At 35.1% G+C, this 18,761-nt stretch overlaps 2 protein-coding genes across 4 annotated transcripts; one reads left to right on the top strand and one right to left on the bottom strand.

The window, feature by feature from the left end:
* Positions 1-1,965: 1,965 nt before the first annotated feature.
* On the top strand, positions 1,966-8,962 carry LOC125844494 (transcription factor GAMYB-like). 3 transcript variants are annotated; one of them, XM_049523804.1, is made up of 5 exons: positions 1,966-2,070; positions 3,814-3,877; positions 5,702-6,032; positions 7,474-8,437; positions 8,532-8,962. In XM_049523804.1, the coding sequence occupies exons 3-5, from the start codon at positions 5,703-5,705 to the stop codon at positions 8,663-8,665; spliced, it is 1,428 nt and encodes a 475-aa protein (XP_049379761.1). In that variant the 5' UTR covers positions 1,966-2,070; positions 3,814-3,877; position 5,702; the 3' UTR covers positions 8,666-8,962. The 3 variants fall into 3 exon arrangements, with proteins under 3 accessions (XP_049379761.1, XP_049379763.1, XP_049379760.1); XM_049523806.1 differs by lacking the exon at positions 1,966-2,070 and adding an exon at positions 2,410-2,451; XM_049523803.1 differs by lacking the exons at positions 1,966-2,070; positions 3,814-3,877 and having other exon boundaries at positions 5,673-6,032.
* A 1,061-nt stretch (positions 8,963-10,023) lies between these two features.
* On the bottom strand, positions 10,024-18,481 carry LOC125844542 (BTB/POZ and MATH domain-containing protein 4-like). Its single transcript, XM_049523850.1, has 4 exons — positions 17,824-18,481; positions 13,058-13,403; positions 12,572-12,836; positions 10,024-10,406 (listed from the first exon to the last, which is right to left on the bottom strand). The coding sequence occupies exons 1-4, from the start codon at positions 18,237-18,239 to the stop codon at positions 10,219-10,221; spliced, it is 1,215 nt and encodes a 404-aa protein (XP_049379807.1). The 5' UTR covers positions 18,240-18,481; the 3' UTR covers positions 10,024-10,218.
* Between the last annotated feature and the right edge of the window lie 280 nt (positions 18,482-18,761).

The raw sequence follows: 18,761 nt of genomic DNA, 5'->3' as shown, positions 1-18,761 counted from the left end.
GCTTAGGTGGCAGTCGTGTGGATCTTTAGGTGTTGAGCCATGTGGCTTATTTTTTCCACATCAGATGCCACGTCATGAGGTTAACGGGGCTGTTAAGTTGGAGGGTATTTGTGGTCTCTTATGTTAACAACAAGGGTATTTTTGAGCCAAAAATGAAATGAAGGGTATATTTGCTCTATTTCGAATAGTTTGAGGATAGTTTTGACCTTTTTTCGTAAATAAAATATAAGAAGTTTTAATAAAATAATATTCTTCCATTCAAACTTTACGCGCCCTTTTTAACACTAATTAATGTAACAACTTAAATTGCACTTTCCTAATTATATAATCACATGACTATATAATTTATTGCATTCTTCTTACTTATATATTCATATGATTATATACTCTATTACACTTTCCTTTTTAATTTATACAAATCACCTGATGAAATACCTTTTAAAGTAATTATTGCTTAATTAAGTTACATAATCTAATCACATAAATCCTATGATTTATCTAAATGTATTTTCTCCTTTACAACATTCCAAAAACAAGATATTTCAACATATGGTTGTTTTTGGCTCTTTTTTGGTAGATTTTGTATTGTTATTTTATTACTTGTTGTTTTTTTTTCACTGTCTCCTTCTTTGTATCTGAAGTTATTGTATTTGAGCCGAGAATTTTTCAAAAATAGTCTCTCTACTTTCACGAGATAGTGGTAAGATCTACGTATATTTTTGTTGTTGTATGTTGTATTTACTTGTATTGGACTATGATAGTGCACATTTTTTTAACTTTAAATTGAATATTTTACTGGTTGATTTTATATTTAAAAAGTCATATTTCTTCATTTTTAAAATTTTATTTACTTTTATTCCAGACGTAAATTATTTAATTTTTATTGAGATGTAATTTTATTCTAATGCCATAAAATGTTGTTTTTTTAAATCAAAGTCTCATTATTATGGAGCTCACAATTTACTACAATTAGTTTAATTGATCAAGTGTTCTTACAAATCATTGATTACCAAATATGCCAAAAGAATAGGGTGTTTAATTTAGTTAATAAAGATAGTCCTATTATAGACAATTAATTTACTAAGACAGTCATATTAATAAAAATAACCTGAGTATCTATTATAGTTGATCATATGTATTTCATGCCCCTTATTTGTACCTAGATACTGATTATGATATACAATCGTCATTACATATTTCTAATAGATATAATCATAAGTTAGCCACGCACAACAGTTCAAGAGTTGTGTCGACTCACTATTTCAAGTCCAAATATTTATAGAGCACCCGCGACACCATAACTCCTGAACTGTCGTGTATTCAGTTTTTATAATCTGACACCAACTGAAAAATATATATACCATATATAACTAATGTATAAACCATGCAAGATCTCTCAGTAACCCTTTGTTGACATATCAGATATCATTAAACACAGTTAAGAAAAAACATCTATCTACAATAATAGTAATTCATCGTGTTGAGTTGAGTATTCACAATATTTTTTCCTTACGTGCTTATTACGGTTGTTTACGTTAACCTAAATCGGTTAGAACCTCTTTGCAGTTCTCAATTCTAATTAAACTAAAAACTTAATTTATTGATTACATTAGGCTAGACCAGTTAGAACCTCTATGCAGTTCTCAATTCTGATTGAACTAAAAACTTAATTTATTGATTACGTTAGGCTATACCGATTAGAACCTCTCTTCATATCTCAATTTTAATTGAACTAAAAATTTAACCTACTTATAACAGTTGATTATGTTAAGCTAGACCGGTTAGAACCTCTCTCTGAAACTTAATTTATATATTTCGACTTAAAAAAAAATTAAAATAATGAATTCAACTAACTATATAAAGATCCTTTTTTTTCTCTTTCAAATATTCAATGGAAAGTAAAAAGACTCACTTCACACAAAATATGAAAAGTGCTCAAGAATATACAAAATAAGAAGCAAAATATGAATTTTGCTGTTGATTTCGAAATTGTTTGGAAGCAATGAGGTGTAGGAAGCGGTATTGGGATCAATGGGCACCGAATGAGAGAAAAACAAACAAAAAAAGGTTGTAAGCTTTATAGTTGTAACTGTTACTTTTCCATTGTTTGATTACTTGTTCAACTCAGCTATGAGCTCAAGAGATTGCTCTTTTGCTAATTTGGTTTTTAGTTCACCATTTTCTTGATTTCACATTGTGTTCTTTCCCTTGTTTTCTGAGCTTTTGACACCTCAAAAGGGGGAAGGTTCTAGACAAGTTTTGCCTATATAAGTTGAGTTGTGAATTGTGGGTGTTCAAGTTATAGTTGTGGGGTTCTTTTCTTTTTTGTGAATTTGGGGTTTTAAGCATTTGTGGGGTTCAGTTCTATTGAATTCTTGGTTTTTTCAACTATTTAGTTTGTGGGTGTTTGTGTTTTGGTCTAAGACAGCTTGTTAAGCTGTTGTTATTCAGGTATAAACCTAAAATGCTCAATTGGGGTTGTGATTGAAGTTTTATGGAAGATCAGTTTCTCTGAAGTTTAGCTTTCAGCTTGTTGTGTTGTATAACTGAGGTTTTCCATCTTGAGCTTTGAATTATGCTTAGGCATTGTGTTTTTTTTTTTTTTGGTGTTAGATTTCATATCAAACATCAAACCATTTTGAAGCTGAGTTTTGAGGTTTTGCTTTGTAAATTCATGTTGTGTTATAATGTTACCAGTTTCCAAAACAAAAAAAAGCATGTTGTGTTTTCTTAGCATTTTCTTTAAGATTTATGTTGTTCCTTTGTTGGTATACCTGAGGTTTTCACTCTTGAGATTTGAATTAAGCTTAGGCATTGTGTTTTTTTGGTGTTAGATTTGATATCAAACCATTTTGAAGCTGAGTTTTGAGGTTTTGCTTTGTATATTCATGTTGTGTTTTCATGTTACCAGTTTCAAAAAAAAATCATGTTGTATTTTTAGCGATTTATGATGTTCCTTTGTTGGTATAACTGAGGTTTTCTATCTTGAGCTTTGAATTAAGCTGAGGCATTGTATTTTCTTCATATGAGATTTGATACCAAACCATTTTGAAGCTGAGTTTTGAGGGTTTTCTTTGTAAACTCATGTTGTGTTTTTAGCATTTTCTTCTAGATTTATGTTGTTCCTTGTTGGTATAACTGAGATTTTCCTTCTTGAGCTTTGAGTTAAGCTGAGGCATTGTGTTTTTTTCTTCGGTGTTAGATTTGATACCAAACCATTTTTAAGCTGAGTTTTGAGGTTTTTCTGTAAATTCATGTTGTGTTTTTAGCATTTTCTTTAAGATTTATGTTGTTCCTTGTTGGCATAACTGAGATTTTCCATCTTGAGCTTTGAGTTAAGCTGAGGCATTATGTTTCTTTTTGGGTGTTACATTTGATACCAAACCATTTTGAAGCTGAGTTTTGAGGTTTTGCTTTGTAAATTCATGTTGTGTCATAATGTTACCAGTTTCAAAAAAAAAAAAAAAATCAGCTGACGCATATTAGTCTCAAGACATTTTGTTCTTTAGATTACTCTTCTTTTCTCTTTTGCCCATTTGTTTTTTAGTTGAGCATTTTCTTGGTTCCACATTGTAGCTTTGTGTTCTTTCCCTTTTCGTCTGTGCTTTTAACCCCTCAAAAAAGTGAAGGTTATAGAGAAGTTTGGTCAGATTTGTATGAGTTTTTCTTGTGGGTGTTGAAGTTGTAGCTGTGGGGTTCTTTACTTCTTTGTGAATTTGGGGTTTTAAGCATTTTCTTGGTTCAATTCGATTGAATTCTTGGTTTTTTCAACTATTTAGTTTGTGTGTGTTTGTATTTTGTTGTTTCTTGAAGGAACTGATCACCAGTAGTTTGGTCCAAGACATTGTCGGCAGCTTCTTCAGCTGTTGTCATTCAGGTAAAAACCTAAAATGCTTGACTGGGATTGAGATTAAAGTTTAATGGAAGCTCAGTTTCTTTAAATTTTAGATTCAGCTTGTGTTTATAGCATTTTCTTTAAGATTTATGTTGTTCCTTGTTGGTATAACTGAGATTTTCCATCTTGAGCTTTGAGTTGAGCTGAGGCATTGTGTTTTTCTTTGGTGTTCGATTTGATACCAAACCATTTTGAAGCTGAGTTTTAAGGTTTTACTATGTAAATTCATGTTGTGTTTTTATCATTTTCATTAAGATCTATGCTGATCCTTTGTTGATATAACTGAGGTTTTCCATCTTGAGCTTTGAATTAAGCTGAGGCATTGTATTTTTTTGATGTAAGATTTGATATCTGACCATTTTGAAGCTGAGGTTTGAAGTTTTGCTTGGTAAATTCAGGTTGTGTTTTTAGCATTTTCTTTAAGATTTATGTTGTTCCTTTGTTGGTATAACTGAGGTTTTCTATCTTGAGCTTTGAATTAAGCGGAGGCATTGTGCTTTTTTGGTGTTAGATTTAATACCAAACCATTTTGAAGCTGAGGTTTGAGGTTTAACTTAGTAAATTCATGTTAAATTTGCATTTTTTAGCATTTCTTAAAGTAGGCGTTTGGCCATGGATTTCAAATACTTTTTACATTATTTGGAATTTATGAAGTTGTATCCTCTTTTCAAACTGTTTGGCAAGTTTTAACTAAGCTAAGGGTCCATCGAAACAATCTCTCTATCTCAACGAGGTAGGGGTAAGGTATGCTTACACTCTACCCTCCCCAGGCCCCACTTGTGGGATTACACCAGATTATTTTTGGCCTCATGTAATTTGATCATGCGTTGTCTCTTTCCAAATTATTTGGATGCTTTATTTAAGCTGAAGGTCTATTGGAAACAACCTCTCTATCTCTACGAGGTAGCGGTAAGGTCTTGTACACTCTACCACCCATACCCCACTTGTGGGATTACACTAGGTATTTTGTTGTTGTTGTTGGAATTTATAAAGTTGGAATTGTGTTTGGTTATACTTTTTTGCAAAGGAAAGAAAGAACACTTTATTTGGAATTTATGAAGATGGAGTTGGAAAGAAGGTTTGGAGCACTACTCCAAATTTGGAATCCAAATTGCAAGTTAGATTTGGAAATTTTATAACCAAACTCTGATTTTGAAATAAAGTGAAAACTATTCCAAAAAAAAGTGTGTTCTTTAAAAGAAAAATCACGTGAGTTCTTCAGGTGCTGATTTTGATGTTGATATATTTGCATCTTCTTATTCAACAGCTATGAAATTTAAAAGTATGTTAACTTGCTTTATGGTAGTCAGTAGATATCATTTCCGTTGTTGTATACGGGTCTCGACTCTTGACCAATGAGGTTTTCCTTGCAAATTTGAGATAATCATTTTCCTCTACACTCCGTGTTTTATCCCCAAGAACGTGTTGTCGTCTTACTTAGTTGTTAGGTCAGATAAGGAGCGGTTATAGGTTTTCAAAAGTTTGGTTTATCCGTGTCTGTTAAATTCAGAAAAAGTTATCCATTTTCGTCGTTATCGTTATTTATCTTTTCCTTGTTGTCGTTTTCCAAAAATATATTCTAAATCTTTCCTCTCAAAGTTGACCATTTCTTTATTGTCACCCACTTCTGATTGGATACTCGACTAGCTTTGTCATACTCATGAATGAGGTCATGCAATTTGGCACGTGTTTTTATTACACCTTGACGTTGTAATTATCAATTGTATATCCCATTTCATTGGGCGTTACATACTATAAGTGTTTAACAATTTTAGACATGTGTATGACAACTGAATGTGTTGACAGGATGACTTCAGAAGTTGGCATAGATTCGACATCTGTTAAAGAAGCTAATGCTGGAAGAAATATAAGAGAAGGTAGCCCACTGAAAAAAGGTCCTTGGATTAAAGCAGAAGACGCGATTTTAATGGATTACGTCGCAAAGTATGGGGAGGGGAATTGGAGTTCTGTCCACAGGCGAACAGGACTTGCTCGCTGTGGGAAAAGTTGCCGTTTGCGGTGGGCAAATCACCTAAAACCAGATTTAAAGAAAGGTGCTTTCACTCAGGAGGAAGAGGAACTCATAATTGAAATGCACGCTAAGATAGGAAACAAATGGGCACGAATGGCTGCTGAGGTTTGCATCACGTCTCATTTTCTTTTCCAGAAGCTACCTTATTGTTACAGACAAAACTATATGAAATGATTAAAAGCTAAGAATGCTATGTGATACAAATCTTAACTATTCCCAGGGATATTAGTTACAGTTCAATATATAGTTTTGGTAAACAAAAATATGTCATTTTCTCTTATTACCATTTAATTCTTGCTCTAACTCCCTACTTGGTTACTGTATATGGATTCTTGTATATAGACTTTAGTGTCATTTTCTTGGTCAAAAGTCAGGGTCGGCTTCGAAAAAAAATTGTTTTGGTAGTTTCGGTAGACTGTTGTGGTGGCGGGTGCCAGTTTAGTTTAATTATATATCTTTCTTCAAAGTTATGTACATTTGCACCGAAACATAGCAGAAGCTGGTGAGTGTCAGCGCACCCTTATGTCCCTTTATCTCTGAACGTAGGTCTGCCTCTAAAGTTTAGCCTCAACATACTTACATGTAATATTAGGTGTGGTTGGTAAGGTTCATACAGCATTATCAACAAGTCATTTAGTTATTGTTACACTTGCATTAGGTTTGGGTAGGAGTAACTATGAGATTTAGAGAACTATACAAGATTTTGTTAACTCTTAATTTGCCTTAAAAGACGATTTTTATCATTGTTGGAACGAGAGGGATCCGAACAAANTTAGCCTCAACATACTTATATGTAATACTAGGTGTGGTTGGTAAGGTTCATACAGCATTATCAAAAAGTCATTTAGTTATTGTTACACTTGCATTAGGTTTGGGTAGGAGTAACTATGAGATTTAGAGAACTATACAAGATTTTGTTAACTCTTAATTTGCCTTAAAAGACGATTTTTATCATTGTTGGAACGAGAGGGATCCGAACAAACCAGATATGGAGGATTCATCTTTTTTATATTTTTTTATATAGAGGATACACATAGCGGGCTGTGAGTAGTTTGGATCAAGACCTATTTGTTGATTGGTTGGTTGGTTGTTAGTGATCCCTTGGCGAAGACCGGGATATGTTCTGATTCAAATGAATGGGGTAGATAGCCAGTATCATTTCCAGGCAAAAAAGAGAGAATGAAATTACGGAGTGCTACCTCTATCTGCTAGTGATGATTCTCTCTGTCCTTTCCTATCTTTTATAATATTCATGCCCGTTTTACTTCATCTGGATGTTGCTTTAATTGAACTCTTGCAGTATATGTTATGCAGTAAAAGATGGTGGTCTTATGTGTGGCGAAACTTGTATGCAAATCATATTTGAATATTACTTTTCGTGGACTCTCCTCTTTCTTTCAAAAGACTTAGTTGTATAGCTTTCATTTTCTAATACTGATTTTGTGTAAACTTTCTCAATTTGAGTGGTTGGTAGCCATATGACACATTCTTCGAAGTTGAATAATGGCTATTAATTTATTTTTTCATGGCCCTTCTATCCTCTCAGTTCCCTGGCCGCACAGACAATGATATAAAGAACTTCTGGAACACCAGACTAAAGAGACAACGGCGTGCAGAAAAACATATGCTCCCTCTAGGTGTTTTTTTCCAGGAATTTAGTGAGGACAAACAAAATAAGGAGCTGGCCACATCATCCTCTGCAAATTCAGATCCTCATCTCTTGCCTATTAACAATGTTGAGATTCCAACTGTGGAAAACAGAAATTTTGAACCTAGTCAGCAGTTGTATCCTCCGGGGCTTCTTAATATTGGTTTTAGTAGCTTTCTTGATACTCCTGCAACTAGCTTACGTGATCAGGGTCTTAATTCTTCCTGGAATACTCATTCTGTCCGCTCAACAGTTCATTCATCCAAGCGTATACGAGGATCAGAAGCCTGGTTCTCTGATCAAAATGTTGACCTTTCTCAAGCTCACCATCAATATCAAAATGATGGTTCTTTGTTTACTCAATCCTTGGGGTTTTCTTCATTGTATACTCGTAATCTGACATCTAATTATCACCCATCATCCGCCGATGACATTCCTGGCATCCATGCCTCTTCTTCAGAGCCCAAATTGAAGGGTAAGCTGGAGCTCCCTTCATTCCAAACTCCGATGACGAGTTGGGATTCACCTTCCTCAGTTCCTTCAATTGAGTCCTCCAATACTTTTATTCAATCTCCTCCAAATGAGTATACTGATTCTTGCAGTCTGTCACCCCAAAGCAGTGATCTATTGCATGCCATACTTTATGGATCACAAACACCCAAAGCCTCAAGGAATAATTCACATCAAGAAACTTCTCGTGATGTAGGTCCAGATTCTTGTCCTGTTCTCCGAGAGATTCAGTGGGGAACTAACCCTGATGCAATCACCCCTTCAGGTCATACTATTACATCAGTGTTTAGTGAATACACCCCTAGCAGTGGAGGTTCATTGGAGGACCACCAGTCAATAGCACCTTTGATGGGTGAGAATGATTACTGAATTGACTTATCCTAATTATCTACACATTCACAAGTGTTTAAATGCTGATGTCATTTGATTTTTCTATGATTTTGAAGGATGCAATGTTAATCAAGAGATGGCTAACTTCACTCCCACTGCTGGGAATGATGATACATCAAACCACGATTTGTTTTCCGAGACTGATATGTACTTTTCTCCAACTGATTGGCCTCACGACAAAATGGAGTAAGAACCATATCAAATATGCTTTTGGGGTCTGCTCCTTTTTTATGGTTATAGCAGGGACTGCAAGAGAGTAGCTAACTGAGCAGCCACATTGTTGGTGGACGTGATTGTTCTACCTCAATGAGAGCATGATTTCCGAACATAATTTTGATAAAAATGTAACTTCCTCAGCTTACACAGCAGTTCAAGACAGTGTAACATTTTGTGTCCTCTGTAAACCTTTTCTATTGTAAGAACATTGGTCTTATTAGTTATAGCTTGTAAAACTGTTTGTCATCTTCAGTGCTGCTGAAGCTGGTTTCTGGATATAAAATTCAGTTTTGTTGTACTGAATTGATCAAATAGGTTTCACTGCTACATGAACTCAGTTCAAATGATAGCCAGCAAAAGTACAAATCGAATATATTCGTCTCTAGTGACCCACGTAGTGGAGGAATAGATATGATCCTACTACTCTTAACTAGACCCAGTAATGGAGGAATAGATATGATCCTACTACTCTTAACTAGACCCACGTAATGGAGGAATAGATATGATCCTACTACTCTTAACTAGAGGTCTCGAATTCGAGCTCTAAGAATGAATAATGTCTTGGTGGGAAGCGCTTTATTGGACTTCACGTGGGGTGAATTCAAATGGAAGAGGACATAACACGACACAAATTCGAATCAATCAGGACATCTGAGGCAGATACTGAAGATCGGGTGGCAAACTAAAAAAAAAAGAAGATGTTTGTCTCTCCAGATATTCAGGTAGTTTTCACCAACGGGATGTGTTGGCTAACGGGCTAAGTAGAACAAGAAACTATTGTACACCCTAGTTTAAAATAAGAAGTTTTATATCGACAAAACTAAGGAGAGAAGTTGGGTATATAAGTAAACAAGTCTTACACAATAGTGACGTGTTTCAAAACGGTGTGGGCCTAGACATAGGAGCACACAATATCACTAGCAAGGTGAACCAATACAAATGGTATAAAGTCACTCATGTTATCAGTCTTGTCAATGTGAGACAAAGTTCAACTATGTTCAGGCAAATCCTAGTAAGGCGGGTGGACCAATACAAATAGTATTAAAGTCACTCATATGTCAATCTTGTCGATGTGAGCCAGAGTTCAACTGAGTTTAGACAAATCCTAAGAAGGCAAGGCAAAACTCAGTGTTGAGTCTAGACAAATCTCATGCAATGGGACAAACCTCAGCTCAGCGAGGACGCTAAGTTCACACCTCGACTTAAGATAAAAAGTCTCTCATCGACAAAACATACACTCTAACAACACAATCAGAAACTCTAACTACTGATTATTCATGCAAAAGCCTACTTGTCATAATAACTCGGGGTCAACACCAGAACTCGCTAATGTCATGAAAGTACACATTGGTGTATTTAGCAACTTTCAGGTTATACATTACACACACACGAGACGTTCATCAAAGATGTCACAGAAACCTAATGAACATTTACCTTTCTATTACTATTGTTGTAGTTTCCCAACATTTCCAGCACATCCCCCCCAATATACATGCAACAAATTTTAACAAATTCCTACATCTAAAATCAGGTCCTTTGCCTGATCCTCCTCCCGTTGGTATCACCACCGTCTGAAAGTTGTGCCCAAACGCTTTTAGACTTCCCACCTCCACTGCTACTGTCATCCTCACAACCTGCCACAGTTTTAAGAAGCTCTGACTGAAGAGCGGGGCAATTTTCTTTAAGGTACTCAAAGCCATCTGATTGCATCACAGCTGCCAAAATACAAAGAAATAATAGATGAATGGGAATCTGTAGTGTGAGAAAATTACAGAACACAACAGATCAATTTATTTATTTTTAAATGGGAATACAACAGCAATAATAACTGCACCTTAGTCTCATACAAGTAGGGATTGGCAATATGAATCCTCACTTAACAGATGCAAATTCAAAATATGTTACTTTTGGATGTAGTAAAAGTATTCAGAATCCAACTAAACTCTGACAGTAATCAGCCGTTAGCATAAGCAAGGTAATGTATGGCATTCATAACAACATTCAAATTAATAGCAATCTCTCATGCTGTAGCATAGCTTACTCAGAAGAGTTTAGGGGACTCAAAAATTATTTTCCGACTCCTGTAGAAACTTTTGAGAAGAGCTTCTGCAGAAACTTCTGATTCTCATAATTAGTTTCAATGGTTTATCAGAAAACTTGTTCAAGAACAAAAGTCAAAATCTACTTCCAAAAGAAGCGGCCTTTATAGTTCCCACAAAAAGCACTAGAAACAGCACATTTAAAGAGTGTTTGGTATGGAGGAAAACATTTGATGTTTCCAATTTTCTCATGTTTGCTTGGTCAAAATATTTAAGAAAACACTTTCTCTAAGGAAAACAAGCTCCTTAGAAATGAGGAAAATGACTTCTCTAATGAAGGTAGAGAAAACAAGTTCTATAAGTGACATTCCAAGTTCATTGTCTCCTCCCCCATCCACCCAACATCACCAATCCACACCACCCCTGAACCCCCGAACCCAATATTTTCCAATAAAACAGTTTCCATGAAAAATAGTTTCACACCCCCGATTTATATGCTGCACCCAACTACACAGGCCATAAGCTATTCATTTTTCCTTTCTGAATTAGTCAACAAGGATTGTAACTCTTTCAGTCTTTTCTACAGACATTTGACATCCCTTCACACTTGAGCCAAAAGGCTGCCTTGCTAAGTACCACATCTTTTGACTCTTCAGAGTGTAGGGTTATTTTAGTGGCTAAAGCTGTTTCAGCATCTATATAGATAATTCTTAGTTTCTGATTCTATCTTTACAAGAGATTTTGACTATATTGTATGACCATTAGCCGATTAGCGGCATCCTAACTACCAAAGCTGCTTGACATCTATATTTCTTGCTCTCTGTTAACTCTTATTAGAAACTACCTGAGACGTACTTAGCATCAAGCCACAAACTGGCTGTGTATGAGCACCACAACGTAACAAGAGAGTTAAAATCTCGCCAGTAGAAAACATATTGCAGCACTTCCAATTTCTAGAATTCTTTTGGGAGAAGGCCAACAAGAGAACAACACATCCATACATTCATATTTTATCTTGTCATTTCAAGTTCATTTTCCATAAGCATGTAATTTCAGTGGTTAAAATCTATTATATAAGAGATGGAAGTCTATGACACACCAACCAAAACCACTCATTCACTATATTGCAGTCAGCTAAATAGGGTCAAATTATTTTTAGAGAATCCTCAGCAGCCACTATATGTATTCCAAAACTGTATAAGATCTAGTTCTTTACGAGAGTCATTAACAATCACATTGCGCTAAAACTAACTCGCTAAGTACCCAACAATTCTGTCAGAAAGTTTACGGTGGTTTGGCAATTAAATAATTTCCTATTAGTTAATGGAATGGTTTGTGATTTCCTCCTTATTATACATTCATTCATGTTGGATTGGAACAAACTTAATGCTATGTTTTGTTGTATCTTTGCTATGAGACATTGACCATGCGCAAGACTCCTCATCCTCTCGTTATATAGTACTATTATGTTTGTCATTTGATGCGCCACTGCTTCAGTCAACATTCCTTCTCAGATGTCATTGCCACCCACCTCCCTACCTCTTGCTACAGGTAAACTACAATAAAGAGATAAAGAAAGAGGTAGGGAGGTGGGTGGCAATGACATCTGAGAAGGAATGTTGACCGAAGAAGTGGTGCATCAAATGACAAACATGATAGGACTATAAAATGAGAAGATGAGGAGTCTTGCGCATGGTCAATGTCTCATTGCAAAGATACAACAAAACATAGCATTTAAGTTTTTGTTCCAATCCAACATGTGAAGATACAAACAATTTAAATCTAAAAGCATGAGATATCCACAAAGAAGGGAACATGATGCAAATGCAAATATCTCGTACCAGAAAGATTTTCAGCAGCAAAACTTAGGCAAACTGATTTGAGCTCAGCGGCATGGTAACGGTCTGCTAAAGCAAGAATTTGTGCAACAGAGTTGATAGAGATATCTTTGCAAAGATGAGACTCACACAACCTCCTCAGTCGTGTTAAATCATACCGATCAGCTGCTGATAACAATTTTGCTGTCAGAGTGTCAGATATACAAGTTCTAGTTGCTTCTAGCTCTTCTTCTACAAGAGCATCTTTGTAAATGAAGTGCAGCATAGCCTTGTACAAGAAAAATCCAAAGAGTAGTGAGTTAGAATTCCACTTCTAGTTTGAAAGAACTCTAATCTATTTATGGCAAAAGCAAATATGAAGAAACAATTACAGCCAGACAGATGGAGAAATATGATAATGATATTAAAAACAAATAAACATTGAAAAAACAAGAAGAGATAGAGTTTCTACGAGAAAATAGCCATAATAAGATAAAAGGAGATGCTCACTTTGAAGACCTCAGGTTCCATATCATTGACCACAATTTCCTGCGCATCGCCTTCATGTCCACACAAAAATTCAGTGTGGAATACAGGAGAACGAGCAGCCAATACCAACTTATGGGCATGAAACATTTCACCAGCCACATTGAAAATAACGTCTGAAGCTTCCATATTTTCCAAAAGCATGCCAAAATGTGCTCCCATGTCCGGGTCTGGGACCTGAATTGTATGCAAGCTCGAACACTCTATTGTAGAGCGCACAACTCCAACAGTGCAATTAATCTTCAAGCAGTCATCCTTCAAATAATCTGAAGTCTCAAGCAATGCTCGTCTAAAAAACCGTTTGTATCCCCTATAACACACAGATAAACTACTTCAGGAAAAGTCTTGAGTTGCAGCATAAAAGATTATAGCAAAAATAATATAAAAGTTTGCTCAAGCAGGCTAATCAGGATGCTATAAACAAGATTATTCTTCTTTTTTTCAAGTTCCTGTCGAAAGGGAAAAGAATCTTTTTCCCAACAGGTACAAAAACCTCTCTATTTTTTTTTGACAAAGGTAACAGTTTTGTGTATTAATCTTTAGCACTAAAGGCTGGGATCCCAAATTTACATCATGGAGCTACATACAGTCTAGTATAGGGGATCATTTAGCTATAGGAGATCACCAAAGTCTAGTATTTTCTTTGAGTTATTCAAAATTTTGTTTTTTACAACAAATATACCAAAGGCATAACAACTGAACTTAAGCTGAGATACAACCCAGATAAGTTATTATTGGTATTTTGAGTAGATATAATCCACTAATGCTAGTTCTAACATCAAAACCATTGGTTTTTTGTCTAGATTTTTCAATTCTACCAAGACACTCCCGACGGTGAGAATTTTGTCTCACTGCAGTTTGAGAAGGTGATGAATAATACCCACTAATTATCCTTACCCTAATATAAAACTTCCTAACCATAGTAAAAGAACTTGTAACAAACATCAGAGATAGTTTAAGCATACCAACAACAATAAAGCCTTAAATACAAAATATCTTGTTTGCATGGATCCTTTGCTACCATTAAAATATGTTCTTAGTCAAGTCTTCAATGATTCCGACGCAGTCTAGGTTTTTTAGACAACATCTTCTAGAACTCAAGTATTTTAGATCTATTCTGTCCTCTTTTAGCACCTACAATCAACATAACATACCTATAAACCGGTCCATTTTTTTAATTCAATCCATCAAAATATAGCACCTATGGACCGGTCCATATAAAAATCCACACAGGAATCAGGACATGCCCAAATCAACTGAGACAGCTTAATCTTATTCTATCCATTCCAAATGCTACTTGCGCCAACAGTTTGACTCACATTACTAATTTTGTCAATAGTGTATGACGATGGAATCTATCTTTAGATGGTAGAGAAGGATTATGATGAACTGGTGTTATTTGGGCAAAGAATGGGGCAAAGACAGCACATTTTGCTATAGTGAAAATAATCTAACAAACAAATGGCATCTTCCACTCTTTGTTTGAGTCACAAGGGTCACATCAAGGATGGTGAAGGAGACAATCACCACTTGATGAGTAAGAGGAACAGAAATGAGAATACGACAATTTGGAGGATTGTGTTTTTGTTTTTTTTTTTTGATAATGAACTTGGAGGATTGTGTTATTAAGTATTTTATTTTATGATTTGGATTTGTGAAATACTCTGGTTCTGACCATTAAGAAAAACATCAATAACTGACTTGAAAAAGATATGATTTTTACATGGGGTTTATCTCTACCAAATACCAACTCAGTAAGTCAGTAACTAGCTTTTGGGCTGTTAATAAGGTCTAGCAAATTCTGATGACTTGATTTAGATATAAAAATAAACAAAGCAATATTCATTTAATGGATTCTATTGCATATGCAAACCCAAACTGATTTACTTTCTCTAAAAGGAACAACTATATTTAGTTTAATTCTTCATTTGTCATGCCTATGGAAGTAAATTGGATACGAGCAAACACTATGTTCAACAAAACTAGCTAAATTACCACATGCAGCCGCTAGACTTCAAGGTATATGGCCCGTTCTCAAGACGCCGATTGAAATGGCTATGAACCTCATGGTTTCCTTTACCACTCTGATCAACAAGAGTCAACTCAAACAAAGCCCTAACATCCGGTCCTTCACTAGCCAACGCAATGAACGCAGACACATGCATTGAATCTTCGGGATTCTTTCCATCAGGATAGAAGTAAATCGCCCACTGATGACCTCCGACGGTGAAAGAATCACTGGAAATGGATTTTCCGACACCCATCCCTTTAATCAATGAATAACCCTGGATCATGAAACGGTGTGACCCGTTAACCGTATCAGTCACAAAACGGGAGCTTGTCGGCGGAACTAACTCGCCGACGGTGATCTCATCGGGAACGTGAGTGATTGTTGGTACGTCTGACATTGCGAATTCTCCCTACACTCTAGAGCTTGATAAAAGGGGAATTCGTGGATTTTTTAGGGTTAAACACAGAAATTAAAGATGAAGAAACAATGGATTTGAAAGATTTTTCTTTGAATTTCAAATCTTTTTGGGGAGAATTTTTCTGTCCAAAAATGGAAGAGCTGAGAATTTTATTTTTTTTAGTTCTAAGAACTTATAAATCTCAATTGAGAATTGGTACTTATAAGAATCTTGTTAAAAAATGAGTTAGAAGGCTGACCCACCCACCCCAAAAAAGAAATTAGAGCCAATTAATATTTTTTAAACTATAATAGTATAACATAACTTATTGACATAAAAAAAATAGTATAACATAACTTATGTTTAACAAAGCAAAATTTCTACACATTATACGGTTAAAGACAAAAGTTCAGTTAATAATCACAAATTATGTCTTATAAGATCCAGGTCCAACTCACGTCTGTTTACAATTCTCAAATTCCACTTCTATGGGAGCTACACCCTTTCTCAAACCTATCGAGCTCTTTCCGAACCTTCATCTCTCCTCAACGAAGTTATTGAAGTGATATAATTTAGATCCTGCTATACTTTTGTTGATGAAGGCATAAGTTCAGTTTCAAACCCATAAAGTTAAGCCTTGAGAGACAATTTTGTCGGATAAGACAAAAGTTCTCTAAACTTGTACAAAATTAGACATTTTTTTGTATCAATTTATCTGACACCCTTTTCTTTTTAATCCGACTCAAAGAGAATGTCATACTTGCTTATTTGGCAACTATTTAATTGCATTGTATTCTTATTGGATCCCACTTAACATTTTATTGGGAAGAAAAATCAATTAAAAGTAGGGTAAACAACACAAATCCCACTAGCTTAGTACCTAATTGTCTCCCCTCCCTTCAGTTTGCATAATTATTGATCCTACCATATTTTTCAGCTCGGATACATACATATGTCACATCCAAATACATGTAGCAATAAGGGGGGATCACCAAAGTCCAGTATTTTTTTTATGTTATTCAAAAAAAAAATTTTACACCAAAAATACAAAAGGAATTGAACTTTAGCTGAGATACAACCCAGATAAGTTATTATTGGTACTTTGGGTTGATACAGTCCACTAATGCTAGTTCTAGGTTTTTCAATTCTACCAATACTCTCCCAAAGGTGAGAAATTTGTCTCACTACAATGAGGTACTCTACCACTACCACTTGAGCTTCACATATACAATATATTTGAGTATGTATATGTATTTTATGAAGTTTATTTGAGATCATATGGAAGATTGGATGACCCCTAGATTATGGGTTGGAAATGGCGGTAAATTGGTGGTTTGAGAAGATGACGAATAATATCCACTAATTATCCTTACCCTAATATAAAACTCCCTAACCATGCTAAAAGAACTCGTAAGAAACATCAGAGATAGTTTAAGTATACCAACAACAATTAAGCCTCAAATACAAATTTTCTAGTATTTAAGATCTATTCAGTCTCTTTTAACACCATCATTCATCATGATATCACACCTATAAACTGGTCCATTTTTTAATTCAATCCATCATAATATAACACCTATGGACCGGTCCATATAAAAATCCACACAGGAATCAAGACATGCCCAAATAATCTGAGACAATCTAATCTTATTCTACTCACTCTATACTCTATATGCTACTTGTGCCCAACAGCTTGACTCGCATTTCTAATTTTGTCAAATATTGTATGACGATGGAATCTATCATTAGAAAGTTGAGAAGAATCATGATGAGCTGGCGTTATTAATGGAGCAAAGACAGTTATCACTTTTTGCTATAGGGCAAATAATATAACAAACATATGGCATCTTCTACTCTCATTTGTTGAGTTACACGGGTCACATCAAGGATGGTGAAGGAGACAATAACCCCAATTGGTGAGTAAGAGGAACAGAAACGAGAATACGACAATTAGGAGGATTATATTATTACGTCTTTTTATGATTTGGATTCGTGAAATACTCTGGTTCTAACCATTAATAAAAACAACAATAACTGACTTGAAAAAGATATGATTTTTACATGGGGTTTATCTCTACCTGATACCAACTAACTAGCTTTTGGGCTGTTAATAAGGTCTAGCAAATTCTGATGACTTGATTTAGATATAAAAACAAACAAAACAATATTCATTCAATAGATTCTATTATGCATATGCAAACCCAAACTAATTTACTTTCTCGAAAACAAACAACTAAATAGTTTAATTCATCATTTGTCATGTCTATGGAAGTAAATTGGATACAAGCAAAACACAATGATCAACAAAACTAGTTAAATTACCACATGCTGCCGCGATACTTCAAGGTATACGGCCCACTCTCAAGAGACCGATCGAAATGGCTATGAACCTTATGTTTCCCTTTACCACTCTGATCAATCAGAGTCAACTCAAACAAAGCCCTAACATCCGTTCCTTCACTAGCCAACGCAATAAACACAGACACATACGCCGAATTATCCTCCGGATTCTTTCCATCAGGATAAAAGTAAATCGCCCACTGATGACCTCCGACAGTGAAAGTATCACTTGCGATGTGTTTTCCGACACCCATCCCTTTAGCCAATGAATAACCAGAGATCACGAAACGGTGCGACCCGTTAACCGTATCAGTTACAGAACGAGAACTCGTCGGCGGTGCTAACTCGCCGACGGCGATCCTATCGGAAACATGAGTGATTGTTGGTAACTCTGACATTGCGAATTCAACAAACTATATAGTTCGATAAAAAGGGGAAATTCATAGATTTTTTAGGGTTAAACACAGAATTGAAGATGAAGAAACAATGGATTTGTAAGATTTTTTCTATGAATTTCAAATCTTTTTTTGGGAGAAGTTTTCTGTACAAAAATGGAAAAACTGAGATTTTTTGTTTTTTCTTAGTTCTAAGAACTTATATATAAAATCTCAAATTGAGACTTTATGAATCATTGCAACTTATAAGAATGGAGTTAAAAGAAATGAGTTATAATGGTGACCCCCCTACCACGCACCCACCCCCACCCACACAATTTTTTTTTGTATATATATAATAAAATATGACAGAAAGTTATGTTTTACAAAGCAAAATTTATATGGATTATACGATTGGAAGAGGTGTAAGTTCAGTTCATAACTCATAAGTTATGTTTTAATGTGTAAGAGTAAATTAGTTTGTGTTGAACTTATGTTGATGAAGGCGTAGGTTTAGTTTTAAAACGTATAAAGTTATGTCTTAAG

The sequence above is a fragment of the Solanum stenotomum genome, chromosome 11 (assembly GCF_019186545.1).
Source record: "Solanum stenotomum isolate F172 chromosome 11, ASM1918654v1, whole genome shotgun sequence".
In the NCBI taxonomy this organism is placed as follows: domain Eukaryota; kingdom Viridiplantae; phylum Streptophyta; class Magnoliopsida; order Solanales; family Solanaceae; genus Solanum; species Solanum stenotomum.
This window is presented reverse-complemented; position numbering and strand designations above follow the sequence as displayed.

Excerpts from the sequence above, each read along its gene's own strand:
- LOC125844494 (XM_049523803.1), top strand. The coding sequence starts at position 5,673 with ATGTGTATGACAACTGAATGTGTTGACAGGATGACTTCAGAAGTTGGC. Across the intron at positions 6,033-7,473 it reads GGGCACGAATGGCTGCTGAG|TTCCCTGGCCGCACAGACAA; the intron begins GTTTGCATCACG and ends CTATCCTCTCAG. Across the intron at positions 8,438-8,531 it reads GTCAATAGCACCTTTGATGG|GATGCAATGTTAATCAAGAG; the intron begins GTGAGAATGATT and ends ATGATTTTGAAG.
- LOC125844542 (XM_049523850.1), bottom strand. The coding sequence starts at position 18,239 with ATGTCAGAGTTACCAACAATCACTCATGTTTCCGATAGGATCGCCGTC. Across the intron at positions 13,404-17,823 it reads AAGTATCGCGGCAGCATGTG|GGGATACAAACGGTTTTTTA; the intron begins GTAATTTAACTA and ends TGTGTGTTATAG. Across the intron at positions 12,837-13,057 it reads TGGAACCTGAGGTCTTCAAA|GCTATGCTGCACTTCATTTA; the intron begins GTGAGCATCTCC and ends TTCTTGTACAAG.